This window comes from Monosiga brevicollis, genomic scaffold (genome assembly GCF_000002865.3).
Source record: "Monosiga brevicollis MX1 MONBRscaffold_10 genomic scaffold, whole genome shotgun sequence".
In the NCBI taxonomy this organism is placed as follows: Eukaryota; class Choanoflagellata; order Craspedida; family Salpingoecidae; genus Monosiga; species Monosiga brevicollis.
In genome coordinates this window covers 597,370-612,749 of record NW_001865047.1, presented here as the reverse complement: position 1 = coordinate 612,749, position 15,380 = coordinate 597,370, and the positions used below count along the sequence as shown (strand labels likewise).

General features: G+C 55.6%; 2 protein-coding genes across 2 annotated transcripts; both read right to left on the bottom strand.

Moving 5' to 3' along the window:
* Nucleotides 1-264: 264 nt before the first annotated feature.
* On the bottom strand, nucleotides 265-1,820 carry MONBRDRAFT_8258 (uncharacterized protein; the record flags this gene model as incomplete). The annotated part of the gene is made up of 2 exons (XM_001745759.1): nucleotides 265-1,004; nucleotides 1,487-1,820. 2 exons carry the CDS (start codon nucleotides 1,818-1,820, stop codon nucleotides 265-267), a joined length of 1,074 nt encoding a protein of 357 aa, XP_001745811.1.
* Nucleotides 1,821-5,294: 3,474 nt separating this feature from the next.
* MONBRDRAFT_32439 (uncharacterized protein) lies at nucleotides 5,295-15,368 on the bottom strand (the record flags this gene model as incomplete). Its single annotated transcript, XM_001745758.1, has 34 exons — nucleotides 5,295-5,333; nucleotides 5,436-5,516; nucleotides 5,618-5,663; nucleotides 5,745-5,836; nucleotides 5,933-6,037; nucleotides 6,137-6,205; nucleotides 6,341-6,478; nucleotides 6,568-6,674; nucleotides 6,772-6,842; nucleotides 6,912-7,033; nucleotides 7,124-7,176; nucleotides 7,376-7,489; nucleotides 7,546-7,621; nucleotides 8,249-8,377; nucleotides 8,453-9,620; nucleotides 9,666-9,931; nucleotides 10,021-10,156; nucleotides 10,259-10,890; nucleotides 11,006-11,115; nucleotides 11,282-11,458; nucleotides 11,575-11,656; nucleotides 11,712-11,897; nucleotides 11,997-12,068; nucleotides 12,157-12,364; nucleotides 12,519-12,668; nucleotides 12,774-12,898; nucleotides 12,993-13,100; nucleotides 13,221-13,461; nucleotides 13,574-13,691; nucleotides 13,760-13,871; nucleotides 13,980-14,061; nucleotides 14,197-14,307; nucleotides 14,451-14,571; nucleotides 14,690-15,368. Coding segments are annotated over 34 exons (6,126 nt in total), but the record flags the coding sequence as incomplete, so codon positions are not given.
* Between the last annotated feature and the right edge of the window lie 12 nt (nucleotides 15,369-15,380).

Below are 15,380 nucleotides of genomic sequence, written 5' to 3'. Positions count from 1 at the left end.
CTTTTTTTTCCCCCCCCCCCCCCCCCCCCCCCAAAAAAAAAAAAAAGTACAAGTGGAGAGGCGAGGGGCAGCGAGAATAAAATCATAACAATAGCATGTTCACATGCATCTGGGTCTCGCATCTCAGGTGGGAAGTTTCCAGCCCCTTGAAGGGGCGTAATCAAGGCAGCGCTTGTCCGTGTTGCTGCAAAAGTGCGCATTCAAACGGCAAACGTGTTGCGAAAGAAAAGAGACAAATGAGGGGGCAAGCGTTCGCCCAGGTGGCTACTGCAATTCAGCGTCGTAGACAAACACAGATTCGCTCGGCCGTCGGCTCCCCGCATCAACACCAGTGATGTGGCTGGCGCTGCTGCGGCGCGAAGAAAACGGACTGACATTGCGTTGTACCTCATCGACGTCAATCACGTCGACGCTGCGATGCAGCGAGTTTGCAGACAGATGCTGCGGCGCAGGTGGGTTTGGCTCGGAGGCTGGCGCCGAGAGCTCTGGTACCACCTCACCCTCGCCCACTGGGCCGACAGTAGCGCGACCTGGTGACATTGCCCTGTTCGAGTCGTGGCGGCTTGCTTGACTCGTCTCGTGGTCCGGGTTGGTGGCTTCGGCAATCACACCCAAGTCGGGATAGTAGCTCGACTGCAACAGCAGGGGCGGAGGATTGCGTGGCGAATGGGGTGACCGTAGCTCGGTGGGTAAGACGCCCGGCCGCATGGGTGATGGCAGACCGATTGTAGCTGGAGTTGGTGGAGGCGCGCCGGTGCCTTGCAAAGAGCTCAGGTCAATGCGTAGATGCGAGCCCGGCTTCATGACGTTTTCATAGCTGGGCGCAGGCTCGAGCATTTTATCAGCCTCTCCGCGCGTCTCAACATGGTGCAACTCTGTGCCCTGCTCCACGGCCTCACGGGCCGTCAAATCATCCGGAGGCGGTCCTACATCGGCATATCGTGGCAAGGCACTACACAGGCACATGGGGAAAAGCCAACATTGAGCGCGTTGCTCATCCCCATCTGCAACGCACAGTTTCAAAGAAAAACCCACTTTTCATTATTGCCTTCCTGTCCCGCTTCATCACCTCCGTGCCTGCCATGCATGCATGCCGATTGTTAGGGATACTGGCGACCAAAAAAAAACATCCCCGAGGCTTGGTTCCCTCATCGAGAAGAATTAATGAAGGTGCATCAGAACCGGAATAACGAATTGAGAGCAGGCCAGAAGGTAGACCAGTTGGATCGACTTGCTGTTTACCTTGGAGAGAAGCAGCACAACTGCGCGCAAATGTCACCGCAGGCACTGCGGCAGGCTTGACGCGCGCCTGGCGTGACCACTATGGTTCGCAAGCAGAACAAGACTGCAAGGGGAAGCCATGGTTGACCGACCACCCACACATGACCACAGCGGTCAGATTGCTTCACACAGCTAGCCTTGCACAAATGAAGGAAAGAGTAGGGGGAAGGGCGTAGGATGCGGCACCCGCTTGGAAAAAACTTACAAACAAAGATGAAAACTGAGATGAAAAACCAAAACAAGACTTGGGAGGCCGTGTCCACTTGGCGCAGGGCGTTGGCTGAATCCGAGTTGGCACACTCGAGAGTTGGCTCCACCAGCTGGTAACAATCAATGTCAAGCTCGGGGGCACAGGCATCGGTACAGAGACCATCCCCCCACTCGGAATTGGTACAAGGCCAGTTGGCAGGAATGAAGCGACAATCTTGGCACGCGCTGTTGCTGAGATTACCACCGCGACACGTTGCCGCGCTTTGGGCTGCCCCGAGTGCGAGCCAGGTGCTGCACAGCAGCACAGCAAGCTCCAAAGACGGAGCCATGGCGGCAGAGCAATGGTCGCGTCGACACCAAGGCAACTCAAAAGCAGCAGCGCGAGCATGCACTCGCGGCCAGTTCTACGTTTGTTTTCCTTGAGATTCCGAATCTGCTGTCTCGAGGCCGGACGCAGCATAAGAAAATCCCAGAAAGCGGCCCAAGACTTTCTCAGTTGGGAGGAGTATGGTGCCGTGGGTATACTTGGGCCCTGGTGCACCGGGATGGACTAGCCTTGGTCGCAAGTAGGCTGAGTGGCGTCGTGGAGTACACGCAAAAGGTCAAGGGCTGTGATGTATGCACGGCGCCAGAGGGCGGAGAGCGACGGTGTGATGGAGCAAGCGTGGAGGCCTTCTCTCGACACGGGATGGGCTGTGATGACGGGATGCAGCCACGACGAGGGCTGAGTCACACAAAGAGCTGCGCCGTGGTCGAGGCCGTGAGCAAGAAACGGTCGCCGGTGATGGATGAGCGAACAAGAAACAAGTCGCCAGATGCGCTGGCACGGTAAAAAATCAGATCTCGACTGCACCAGGCCGGTCGTGCAAAGGCTTGCGACGATGACGCGGAACCAGCGATGGCGGGGACAACGGGGGAAAATAAAACAGCCGCTGGCGAGATGTCGTCCAACCAAAGCAACGTTGAGCCATGTATCCATCCTTTCGAGCACAGCGCGACCAACAGCTGCAACCCATCCTCACACTTGATCCTTCGCGAACGAACCACTCGTCCCCTCTTCCCACACACGAGAAAGCAAGACCTCCGACCCCGCATCCTCCTCTTGCGCCTGTCACACACACACGAAAGAGAGACAGACAGAGAGAGAGAGAACGAAAATGCATCGGCAAGCCATCACCACTATTGGCTAATTCTTACGACACATCGTTTCGTTTTTATGCCTCTAACTCTCTTTTCTGTCTCTCTCAAACTCTCTGTCTGTCTCTCTCTCTCTCTCTGTTTCCCTCACTCTGCCTCTCTCTGTGTCTCTCCCTCACAACTTCTCTTGCCCTCTTCTGTGATTCATGTGGATTTCTTCGGGTTCAACGATCAAAAGGCCACTTGGCGATTAACATGTTTAAAAAAAAGCATCCAAGCCAGTTGAGAGGGCGACTCTCAACAACGATGACAACATGCGGGGCATGCTCGTTCACTTGCACAAAGACACACAAACACGCGCCCACGCACATGCACCCTCAAAATGAAAATTTATCAAGGCCGTTGAGCCGTGCATGGCATATACCATCATCTATTTGCGGCGGCGACGCATCGGCTCCATCAGCTCGGCATACTCTGGAATGCGCCTACGAATCACCCATTTCATGTGAGAAAGCGTCGAGCCAGAACACATGCCCACTCACCAATGGACATCCTTCTCTTGAGAAATACGCACTTGACATAGGTGCCGTTAAAGTCAATGCGCACGGCGAGAGAGCGCAGCGTCGGATCTTCAATGCTGTGCAGCATGATCAAAAACTTGCCAATCATGCGCTGCAAGCAGACATCAAGGAACCAAGCCGTGAGATTGCACTCATCACATGAGTTGACCCGCAAACATCCACGTTAGCCATATCTGGCTAGGAAGCACAAACAGGAAGCCCGGCAGCTAGGTAAACATTTGTACGCCTACCTCAAGCGATTGAGCAATCACAGACACGTGGCCGTGCAACTCTTGGATGCTGGCGTGAAAAGCTTCTTCCTCGCGCTGCTGCACGGTGGTCGTTCGCGCGTCCTGTGCCCAGTCACCTCGCGCCGTGCGAACGCCCTCCTGGAGACGGATGCGCCGCTGGCGATCAAGCTCGTCCAGCAGCCGCTGATGCAGTTGTTCCTGACGCAACTTGAACTCTACCACCAGATCAAATACTGACCGCAGCTGGGACAATACATCCTATTCGGCAGAGCATCCAAAATTGAGTTTGTAAACGAGAACAGGGCGGCTATCATCGATGCAGTCCTCATTGCCCAAAGTCGAACCTTTTGCTCGGGAGTGAGGAACATGCGCTGCATCGTCATGTTCAAAAATCCCCCGTGTGCTTCAATAATGTCGTCCAAACCCGACGCGTGGGCCAGGCGCTCCTGCAGATCATGCCAGTTGCTCTCGAGCACCTCAAAGAGCAGGTAGTACTGCACCTCTTTGACAAAATGTCCCATCTCCGCCGCTACCATCCGACTGTCATGTAGTAAAGGATCCAGACCTATCGGATGCACACCCGTGCCGGTCAGGTCCTCCCGGGTTGCACCTACACCCGTAGCGACGATGTATCATGCCTTTGCACGCACCAGTCAGGCCCTGCACCAAACGAGCCAAGCTCATTTGCTCATTCCACAGTGACGCCAGATTGAACTCAATGCGCTTGCCTCGCCACAAGAATTGGAACACTGCAACCAGATTCAACATCATTGAGATTGAAATCAAAAATGGGGTCCCATGGGTATGCCTTGCTGCTGGAGCCACCTCAGCCGAGACAGACTTACTCGTCAAGTATTTGAGCATGGCATCGGGCGTAAAGATGACACTGAGAGGGCCGTCCACGTGGTAGGCCAGCGTGAACACATCCCAGCCGCAGTCGCCTGGGGAGATCTAAAAGTGGATGGCATGGCAAGTGTGGGGGAGCCAAAGTCAGTCTGTGCAAGTGATAACACAAGTGGCCGCCAAGTCGAGTCGGTTTGCTTGCTCGGCCCTGCGCTTGCATCGTTACCTCCATCAGCTTGACATCGAGACGCTCCAGGGCCTCGGCCGAGGCTTCGCCCCAATTGGTGGAGCGGATGACACCATCCAGCACGCCCAGGAGATTGTGCAAAAATAGCTGCCCAGCTGGTCGTTCCAGCTCGTCACTGCTCGCCCGCCAAGCACAATAGAATACAGAGAAGGATGAGTGCCATGACCATGGGTTCATAGCGCACAGCGTCGATAGCGCCAGGCTGTTACCAGTACAAAAATTACACACATGCATGCGTACCTGAGCTCGTCCATGAGATTGCGCACAAAGTCACCCTGGCCCAAAAGCAGGGTCATACGCATCAGGCGCAGATGTGTGCCAAGCTGTTGCTGATCCACCAACAAGTCCATCAGTCTATGCGTTTCAACCAGACCAGAGTGAGCTTTCGAAACGCATTCCTATTCTCAAAGTCTGCCGCCTTGCCAGCCAGCCAGCCAGGCTACCCACTGCCCTCCGCCTAGCCAACCAAATGAAAACAACAACAAAAAAGACATCTGATACACGAGGAGGCAGTGTAATCTTACGCAGCTGATGCCTGGTGCTCAGCCTCGCGCACGATATCTGCCAACGCGGCTGTTGATCGTCCATCGAAACCTGTGACGGCACAACGGTCAGTAGGCACCGACTCAAACGCGATGAAGACTACGACAGCAACCTCAGTGCAGCACGGACGAGTATGGAGGGCCACGAGGCCTAACCTTCAGAGCTGGGAAGACTGCGGATTGGGCGGGCTCGTGCCAGAGCATCGAGATGAAAATTGCGGACCCCACACACGGACCGAATAAACTCGATCGTCTTGCCCACCTGGCCATATTTTAGACAAAAAGCAAACGGTCGTGAGATCATCCAACACATAAGACGACGGTGTTGTTCAGTCAAAGTATTGACAATCACCGTTCCACGCACCGATAGCACCGTTTCAGCCAGCGCTCGCGGGAAGAAGGAAGGCAGCATGCTTGACCTCAATCCAAAACGATGCGTCCACACCTGCGACATGAGCGCAAAGTGAATGCAATGCGGTCCAAACAACAGGTAGATGGAATGAGACGTCAAGCGCTTCTGTAATTGTGGAAGGCGTCTCTACTTACGTGTTGCGCCTCGACGGCTGCGCGGTTGGCTGTGACGAAAAATTCCCTATCATACATACCCGAGGCAAAGTAAAAGCTTGAGAAGACTGATCAAGACAAAACAAGCACGCGTCGTCAGCATACGTACCCATGCTGATCGTTGAGATTGCCAAAGAAAACCCAATCATGCAGCATGTCGTAGAGAGGTTGCAGCGAGGCCACCATGACGTGGTTGACAAGCTGTTGTACGTGTGCGTCACCATGATGGCCGTATTTGTACATCATGGACAACAACTGGCCGCCCTTGAGGCCTGACGCGACGTCAATGAGTGAGACCAGATGCTTGAGGCGAAAGAAAGGCTCGGCCGTCCAGACCACCAAGCGACGCAGCGTCAGTTGCAATTGTTCATCATTGAGTCGTCCGTCTGCGTTGAGCTCGAGCTAACGTTGATACCAAAATTTAAAAAAAAAAAAAAAACAGAAGTGAGGGACACAATTCATTGGCATTGCCAAAAAGAGCTTGACGCTTCATTGACTCACCTGACCCTCGAGAACTGCAATCAAGCGGTAATAGTCTGCGAGCTGATCATGCAAAGCACTGCAAAATGCCTAAAAGTGCAAACAACAGACGCGAATGGTGTTCCAAGATGATGAAGTGGCTTGACGACAGAAAAAAATAACAACTTGGTCTTCACGACGCATCCGCCCGCGCCCGTGTACTAGTGGTGCCATCAATCAACCCACCTGGCCAACAGCACCGTAGCTGAGATCGCCGCGGCATGTCTCGATGTAAAGGCGAACTTGGTTGAACAGCCAGCCGAGCTCGGCCAATTTGCTGACCAGCTGACGTGTCGGGGCAGGTACTCCTACATCTGGCGCCACCTTGCCGTTTGAATCAACCGGAGTGAGACGGCGTGAAGGGCTTTCGCAACCTTGTACCGCCTGCCGTGACCTCTGACACATCAACTTACTCGGAAGGCCTCGATACGCGAGTCGTAGATGATGTATTTGCCAGCATTGCCGTGGCAAGCAAGCAGAACGTCTTTGAGCAGGTGGCCCTGGTTGATCTCATAACGATCTAGCAATAGAGTCAAGGTTGATGAGACAAATGAGAAAGAGCAGAGTGCCGCATTGAAAGGCTTTTATCTGAGAAGCAACAGGCAGATCATACGCACAGTTGTCGTGGCGTGCCAATTCTTGCAGCAACTGCACGCGGCCTGCATCTTTCCTGCACATGGGCATGAACCTGCGGCGTAAGATCGGGCCCACACGAAATGGCAAAGCAAAGCCGAGGAGCAACGGCACGTCTGCTTACGCGGCATGCGTTTTGGCGTCGTGCTGCGGCTTGGTAAGAGCATGAACGGCCTGTTTGGCCGGAATCACAGATGCCGTAGGGGCCTCGACAGACAAGGACATATGCTGGAAAGCGTCATTTGTCTGCCCACGGACCAGCAAGGTGATTGGGCAGGTCAGCATCGGAGGCACAATGATGCGTGTTGACCCCAGGGCGCTAGAAGCGGGGCTCACCGTTTTTTCGGTCACACTACCCGAGCCGCTCAGCGCATATAGCAGGGCCAAGGCTGCACCGGGCTCTTGCAAAGCCGTCTGCATATGAGCACGGGTGCTATGATGTGAGACAAAGCTCTTGAATCAACTCCTCATGAGACACTAAAGGGCGCGCGGGGGGGGGGGGGGGGGGGTTTAGGCATGTTTGCTGACTCTGTGCCGGGCTCACGACTCGCTCAAGGCAAAGATGTCGAAGAAGAACCGTTCACTTACCACGGCGCTGCAGCAAGGTGTTGAGGTCCCCCAGATCCGTGGGCAGTGCCGACTCAATGCGACTGCTCAACAGGCGAATGGCCAGCTTGAGCTGACGCAGCTTCCCACGCTCATCTATCCTCGATTCCAGATGAGTCGTCTGAGGTTACCATCCAACCTGCTGGACAGACCAACAAAGGCAGTCGTGGCCATCGTGGCCAATACCACCTCGCATGTGCGCCCGGCTGGCTTACCGTGATGTGGGAGCTGTGCATCCACCAACGCACGAATGTTCTCCAACGCACGCTGGTGCTCAGCCTTCGTCCCCGCAACCGCCACGGACGCCGCCATGGCTCACTCACTCACTCACTCTCAGAACGTAACGGTCAAACGGTCAACTGACACACACACACACACACACACACACACACACACACACACAAAACAAAAAGATTTTTTCGAACAAAAGATTGGATTTTAAAACTGAAAAAGCGAAAAATTCGAGTACATGTACAGGGAAGTGAGGTGACGCTCGCGGCTGCGAGACGAATGTTGGAGCTGAAGCTCTTTGTGTGCTATTGGTGCTCTGTGAATTGAGCTTGTTTTTTTGTTGTTCTAACGCTCTGGGACAGGCTGGCTCTCGTCTCCCGTCCCTCTTGCCTCGCTCTCATCTCCTCCTGCTCCTCTTCATCTTTTCGCACTCTCTCGTCGATGAGGTTGGAAAACAATAAAAAGTTTGAATTTCATCTCCACAATCCGCCGACTCGAGCCAACGCGACTGCACGTTTTCAAGCTGTCATCCGCAACTGAGTCCCATCAATCTGTATTAACGTTTGGTTTTCTTGGCACTCCGACGCCTGTCGTTGACCCGACACAGCAAGGTGAGCAACTGACCGGCCTACCCAAACGATTGACGCGCAATGCAAAGACGTACGGTGTGTTTGCACTCGTTGCAGAAGCTGACGTCGTGGTCTTGCGCCCGGGGGTCATCTCGTGAATGGCTTCCTCGGCCTTGATGGCCGCCTATGTCCCACAGGACAGAATCAGAGTGAGCGCGGACAGTTGGCTGACTGAAGAAATTGTCTCCAACTAACGAACCTTGCGGCGAGGGCGTAGACGACTAGAGGGGGTGGTGGGCTGCGAGGTGGTGGAGCCACGAGTGCCCCGGTGCACTGGTGTTGTGGTGGCTTGTGCGGCCAACGACTTGGCGGGTGTGGAGTGGCGCAAACTCGATCGAGTATGACTTGACGTCGCCTCACCCGCGGCGTCTTGAGCCGCTTTTGGACTGTTTGTCACCACAATCTTGGGCCGCAGTGGGGATTGTGCAGCCTCTGGTGCTGGCTGAATGCGCACTTTGCGTGGTGAAGGCATGGTCACTGCTTGCTGGCCTGCTTGGCTGACCGACGCGGATGGGCTACCCGCTACAAGCGGACTCGAAGTAGCAGGTCGGTTGGGGCCTCCGGGGGATCGCACCATGCGCTTATGACGCAAGATTGTGGTTGTACTCGTCAACACCCGATCAGCAGACTTTGGTCCCGCCTCCTCCTCGCGAGCAGCCGTAGTGGAGCTCGCCATCTGACGGGGAGGTGTTTTGAGAGCCGTGTTCTGACCACGCACGCCAAGCAATAGATCCTGCAGACCTGCTTGTTTTGCTTGCATGGCCAACCGTTGGGCACGCGGCAAGTTTTCCAACGCCACAGCTGGCGTCTCAGCCTTTGGTGGTGAAGCATTGCCTTGCGCGGGCGTGGCAGGCGCTTCCACAGCCTGGTCCTCTGTTTCATCCATGACCACACCCGATGTCGTGCCGTGTTCGGACAAAGCCGCTGGAGGTGGAACATCACTCTCACTCACCATGGCCTCGGTCTCCATGGCCTCGGTACCCTGGGCCTCTGTCTCCGGGGGCCCTGTTTCCAAGGCCTCGGTCTCTAGTGCCTCGGTCTCTGGTGCCTCGGTCTCTGGTGCCTCGGTCTCTGGTGCCTCAGTTTCCAAGACCTCGGCCTCCGAGGATTGAGTCTCAGGCTCCCCAGTTCCGAGATCCTCGGGTTCTACGACCTCGGATTTCGTGCCCTCAATGTCGGAAGTCTCGGCTTCTGGAACAGCTCCCACATCACTTTCATCCATTGGAACCTGATATGCAGATTGAGGCTGTGCGTTGGTCGAGGAGACCACTGGTGACGCATCCCCATTGAGGGGTGATGTCCTGGGTTGCGGTGAACTTGGTAAATCATGTTTGACCTCGGGCTTGGGGGATGGTGCCGGATCAGGGCTGCCCAAAGAGAAGGCCGGAGGTGCCCCAGCCGCCACAGGTGACCCGGGCGACATGGACGGCGACAAGGGCTCTTGACGAAGACGCATCGGTGTCGATGCAATGACTTGATCCGTGGGCAGGTTGATGATGATATCGCTGTCATCTTCATCATCGTCGCCGTCTCCACTCATGTCCATTGATTCATTACCCATGTTGGCAGGCAGACTGGGGCTGGAAGTTGTGGGCACGGGTGATGCGGATTCTGGCAGATCAAAAAGTCGAGTCTCCTGTTGTGGACTAAATGTGATGTGCTCCCCCAAGTGCTGCGACTATGGAAGCAGGGGCGGCAGGGCAAAGTGGTGAGGCAGGCCTGCCATGCTCACATACTTCCATACAAAAGCAGGAAGTGATGCCTCACCGGTCCACCCGACTGCTTGCGAAGATTGGAACGGGTCGGCGTGTGGGCCAGTAGGCGAACTGGACTGCTGACCACAGCAGGCAGCGGCGAAGGGACAGCCTCTGTCTCGTCGTCAAATGGTCGCAAAACACTGACCCTACAAGACATGAAACAGACATCAGCAGCCATAGACACATGAACACGTATGCGCACGCTGTCACCCCGCTGTTCCCAAAACTACGCTCACGCCAAATCTTACTCAAGACCCGTTTGGTCAGCTTGGCCACGCAGCTCAGCCACACTGGCATTGATGATGGTCGAGAGACCTTCACGTCGCCCTCCCAAGAGGGAGTAGCGACGCGGCGTTGCAGCGCCTTGACGGCTAGGGGTCACGGGTGGGCCCTCGAACGGGCGGGCGGGCTTTGTCACAGTTGGCGACGCTGATGGAGTGCCCTCAATCTTCGCGACAACTGTCTCCAAGAGCGAGGTGCGTGTGGGCGTGGCCACGCCCTGGTTCCGCAAGATGGCATTTGTAGTCAAAGCCGGTGACGCTCCTGGACTCTTCTGATTCAAGCGGTTGAGCGGCGTGCTGGGTGTCTTGCTCAACAAGGAGGTACGGGTGTGCAGTGCCAAATGTCGTTGGGACGGCGGCAATGTCGACAAGTAATTGTTGATCATAGCCTGCCGTTCGGCGGCACCTTCAGGGTGTACTCGACGCAGCTGCGAAGACAGACCCAGTGAGCTTGGTCGTGTCGAGCCATAACAGCCCCGCCGATCCATGCTCTCCTTGCCCTGCCCTGCCCGCGAAGCCTCTTCGAATCTCACCTCTGCATCCACCTCGCGTGCCTCGGCGAAGCGACCGCGCTGCAAGAGATAAACGAACAAAGCAGCCTACCATTGTCATCCGAGCTCATGAGTGAGGCGTGATAGCACGCTGGGAGAATTGCACAAAAGGGTGCAAAAAGGGGAATTGTGAGACGAATAAAGCCCGGGGCATTCCACCTACCCGGTGTCGGGCTTCCTGTGACCGCGCCAACGTTTTGACCAAGCCTTCGCTCTCGAGCTGGTTCAAAGGCAACTGAAGAACTGAGGAGATTTGCTTGGCCTCCAAACAGGCTATACATGAAAAGCGAGTGTGCAACAAAAATGCCGCCGTCCGGTCATTAGAAACAGCGACGAACACAATGCCAAAGTGCGGTTGTACGTCAAGCAAAATGGATTGGCAATGGAATCCTGCCCGCCTTCACCAACAACGATGAACACAAGAAGCAAAAGCTCAAACCTTGAAAAAAGTGCAGCCACGCGCGCTCGTCATCGTGGTAGTTGTTGCGAAGGACTGTGAAACAAAAATTGGAAAGCTTGTTGTCGACCAGAACCTGGACGGTGAGGCCCGCAGCACAGTGCTGCAAAATATCCACGCGGTGCGCCTGCCAATAGCGACAAGTCCATTCTTTGGCGCCTGTCAGGGTACACAAGAGAAGGATGAGGCAGGGCATCGAGGCAAGCGACCACACCAGCCAAGGCTTTGGTGCCGACGAAAATCGAAAATGAGTGCAAAACGCAAGCGGCACGTACCAACGCTCATGCCCACGCGCAAGATGGTCTCGTGTTGCTCGACCGTCAAAGCTGGCAGCTTGGTCAGTGCAGGCAGAGTGCTCTGTGCGCGCGCACGAACGGCGGGGGGGGGGGGGGGGGGGACGGTCCCCAAGCACAAGGGTAGCAAAGCTCTTGGCCAACTTGGGCTGGCTCAGGAGGAGGGCATACAACGCAATGTGCTCAAAAGCGGCTCGAGACATGACAATTGGTGCCTTGAAGAGTGAGGCGGCATCGTGTGGCACATCTTCGTCCGACACGCCGTGAATCTGACAGAGGCTGGCCAGCATGGGACGAGATACACTCTGCAAGCAACAATGTCCCAACGCAAGGAGAGATGACAAAAATAAATGAGCGCCGGCGGACTTGCTTTGTCCGTCTTTGCAACACTGGTAGGGCCATACCGTTGTGATCCAGGATTGCTCTTCTGTGCCGAGAAGATGGTGGGCCATAATCCAGAGGCTAAGTTGGCATTGCTGCACATGGGTGGGGCAACAGTCAGTCTGTGCAGAACGGGCAGCCCTGGAGACATGAGCAGCACAATGCAGAGGGGCGCATCGATACCAGGGCTTCTGCGTTGAGCTGGCGCAGCTGTCGCTCGACAATTAGAATGCTTTGACTGCTGCTCGCCTGGACCACGGCATCTGAGAGAAAGACATTGGCCACGGCCCGAAGCGTTTCGAACTGGGACAGCGCAGGACCGGCCTCACGCAAGCCGAAAGCACGGCCCTCCGCAATAAAGCGGTGAAGGACCAACTTGAATTCTCGAGCCCTGATGATGAAAGCCAGCCACAAACAGTGAGTGATGGTTGAGGCACACCAGCTGCCGCTTTCTTGGAGTGCCTGCTGCTTGGTCCTCCCTGCCTTCAATTTTGGCGCCTGCTCATGCTTCTGTGCTTGCGCTTATTTGAGCATGAGCCGCTCACCGTTGATGTGCCGCCTTGAGCCAGTCGAGAACAGAACGCAGGCTGAGCCCGGACAAGTTAGCGATCTGTCCTTGACGCGAGGCCAAGGTTCGAATGAGGTCGGAGATGAGCCCCGCCATTCCGTTGAAAAGGGCGACATCCAGTAAAAGCCTAAGCCGGCCACCGAGAAAAATGCAGAGCGGCAGAGCGATGAGCATTGCAATGTTCCGTAAAAAGCTGAGCACCAGGTTGCATAGCTATTGATTATCAACGCACCGTTGCATGGCGCCCGTTCCCAGCGTCGTCTCGACATGAATGAGGTCAGCAAAATGACAAGCATGAAACGCAGCTTCGGGTTCGAGGAAGACGTTGGCACCGCCCAACGACAGCTCTTCCAAGGCCTGCAATAGCATGTGTGGAACAAGTCAGTGTTTTGCCAACCCGCAAGCATGCGGCTTGCGGCTGGCTGTGGCAGGGGAACAACGCATCACGAACGTCAACTTGAGCAGCAAGACAGGCCACCACCGCTGTAGGGGTGTGGGAGGCGTAGCCCAGATGGATGTCCAGAGTCATATTGGCACGCCAGTCATGGCTGAGAAGATGCTGGCGCAGTAGAAGCAGATGGGTGATGTTGGCATCAAGCACAAGAAAAGAGTGAGCTGAACAAAGAACACATGGCCTCAGAGTGATCAAGGCACCTAGGACAGGACAAATCACACGTACGTTGCTGGTGGCACCGGCCAACAGGCCCGATACATAAGGCTGAGCGACTTGGAGATCAAAAGTTGCCGAGACGGCACCCGTGGTGGCACCCTCCTGAGTCTCTTCTGCAAGCTCATATGTGGCAAAGAAATACTGCAGCTTGAGTTCAGAGGCCGTGGGAAAGGCCGGTGGGTAGTTGAAGCTGGTCCAACGGTCCACATCAAACAGCAGAGCCAGAGTTGTGGTGCTGCCCGTCGGGCTCCTGAGGCGCCACAGGCCGTGAGTGTATTGAATGCGTGTTGAAATTGAGGTCGTGAAAGCCCTATCCTCTGAAAAAAAAAGGGCGTTGAGAAAAATCATCCTTCACTACGTACACGCTATTCCACACGACGTTGACAAGCGAGATGTCCCGGGCATGATCCTCTACAAATACGATGCGCGCCAATGTGGTGCGGTTGTGCACATACACGTGGAGAACGTGAGTCGTTGAGCCTTGATGCTCAGGAAGATGATGCCGTGGGCCCGTGAGGGATTCTGACAGGAGTGGGGCTCGAGCATACCTATGCATTCAAGCGCCAAGACATGGCCACGATTGTAGTTGTGACCCGGAGAGGGCCCACCCAGGGTATTGTCAAAGCGGAGAGCAACGCCCTCCACCGTGGTCAGCGCCGCCTAAAGTAGGCCACACGATGACGCCCGGACCCAAGCCAATGGTGAACGGATGACCACCACTGTGGTTGGTGCAGTGAATGCCGACAGCTGCTTCAGCCGAGGACGTACCGGCTCATCCACGCGGACATTCTTGGGGGCCGTCATCTGCACCTGCATGATCATCAGCGAGGGTGGCTGCTCCTGCGAGCGCCTATGAAGCAGCCAAAGACGCACAAAGTGGAATTGAGGTCGAGTTTCTGGTGAGCGATTGTGGGTCTCCGCACGGGTGCTAGAGGAGACACTGTATCGTGCCATGCATGCCCATTGCGATGAGTTGTGTACGTACGGCTGAGTAGTGGCAAAGAGGTAGAGGATAATGTTGGAGTCGGAAGTGGCCGCGAGAAGAGCCACGTGGGAGAGAAAGGCTGCGTGAGCGCCAATGGCCACCTCATGATGGCTATGACATGCAAGTGCAACGGAATGCGCCGAGATGGCAAGCACGCGGGCGGTGAGCGAGAGCCAGGGCAGAGGACAGCTCCCACCGTCGAGCAGTGATGTCTAATACTCGGGAAAAAAAAAGGTGGGAAGAAGAATACGCACATGCAATCTGGGATGCTCTTAAAGAGAGAGAAGAGGGCAAACCCGTGTTCGCGAAAACTGGCCGTCAACAAGCCCTGAACAGGGGCGAAGTGAAGGGCAACAACCGAGCTGTGGTGATGGCCTATCAAACCCCGAAAAAAAAAAAAGAAATGAGGCGATAGCCGGCCAGCTTCAGCTCATCCCATCGGAAGAGGTGGGTCATAAGAGTGCGCGCCCAGGTTGACAAGACTGAATCCCACCTTGCAGGGTCAAAGCAACGGGTGTTGCACTGAAATCAACTTGTAGGGGGCCTTGGCTGTTGTTCAGGTGCACCAGGTTGCGAGGCTCGTCGCCCATGGTCCAGGGATGGGTGTAATTGGCTTGGGGAACATTCAAAAGAATGATTTCACCATCGGTGGTTCCCAGGGCTAAGGCCGTGGCAAAATTCTGCAAGCTGGGGCTGAGGAGTGGGCTGTGCGCGTGGGTGCGCCGAGGCCCTGTTGGCGCCCAGAGCAGACGTGTGGATGTAATCTTGTGCGGCACACAAAGAGCTGGGGCACAGAGACCCGTGTGGATGTTGACAGGCACGAGTAGGGTCATGGCACCGGCGTCGAGCATGACCAGGAGTGGAGCCGAAGCGAGGTCCCCGAGGGGCACGGCTGCGCGCACGAGGGGCGCTTGGCCCGCACCCTCAAAGTCAAAAGATGACAAGCGCTCATCATTGTAAGCGTCAAAGGCAATGAGCTTGCTCCGAAAGAAGGACCAGCCAAAGTGGCCGTCGGCTGTTAGCTGGGAGTGGGCGCCGGGAAGACCTCGGGGATTGATCAGATCCAGGTGATTGCGTACATGGTCTTTTTCCCGTGCGCCGAGAATCGGACCGCTACTCGTGTTGCGGCCTGACATCTCCAGCACAAAAAAGGGCTTTCTTTGCACGGCCATGGCTGCAAGTGA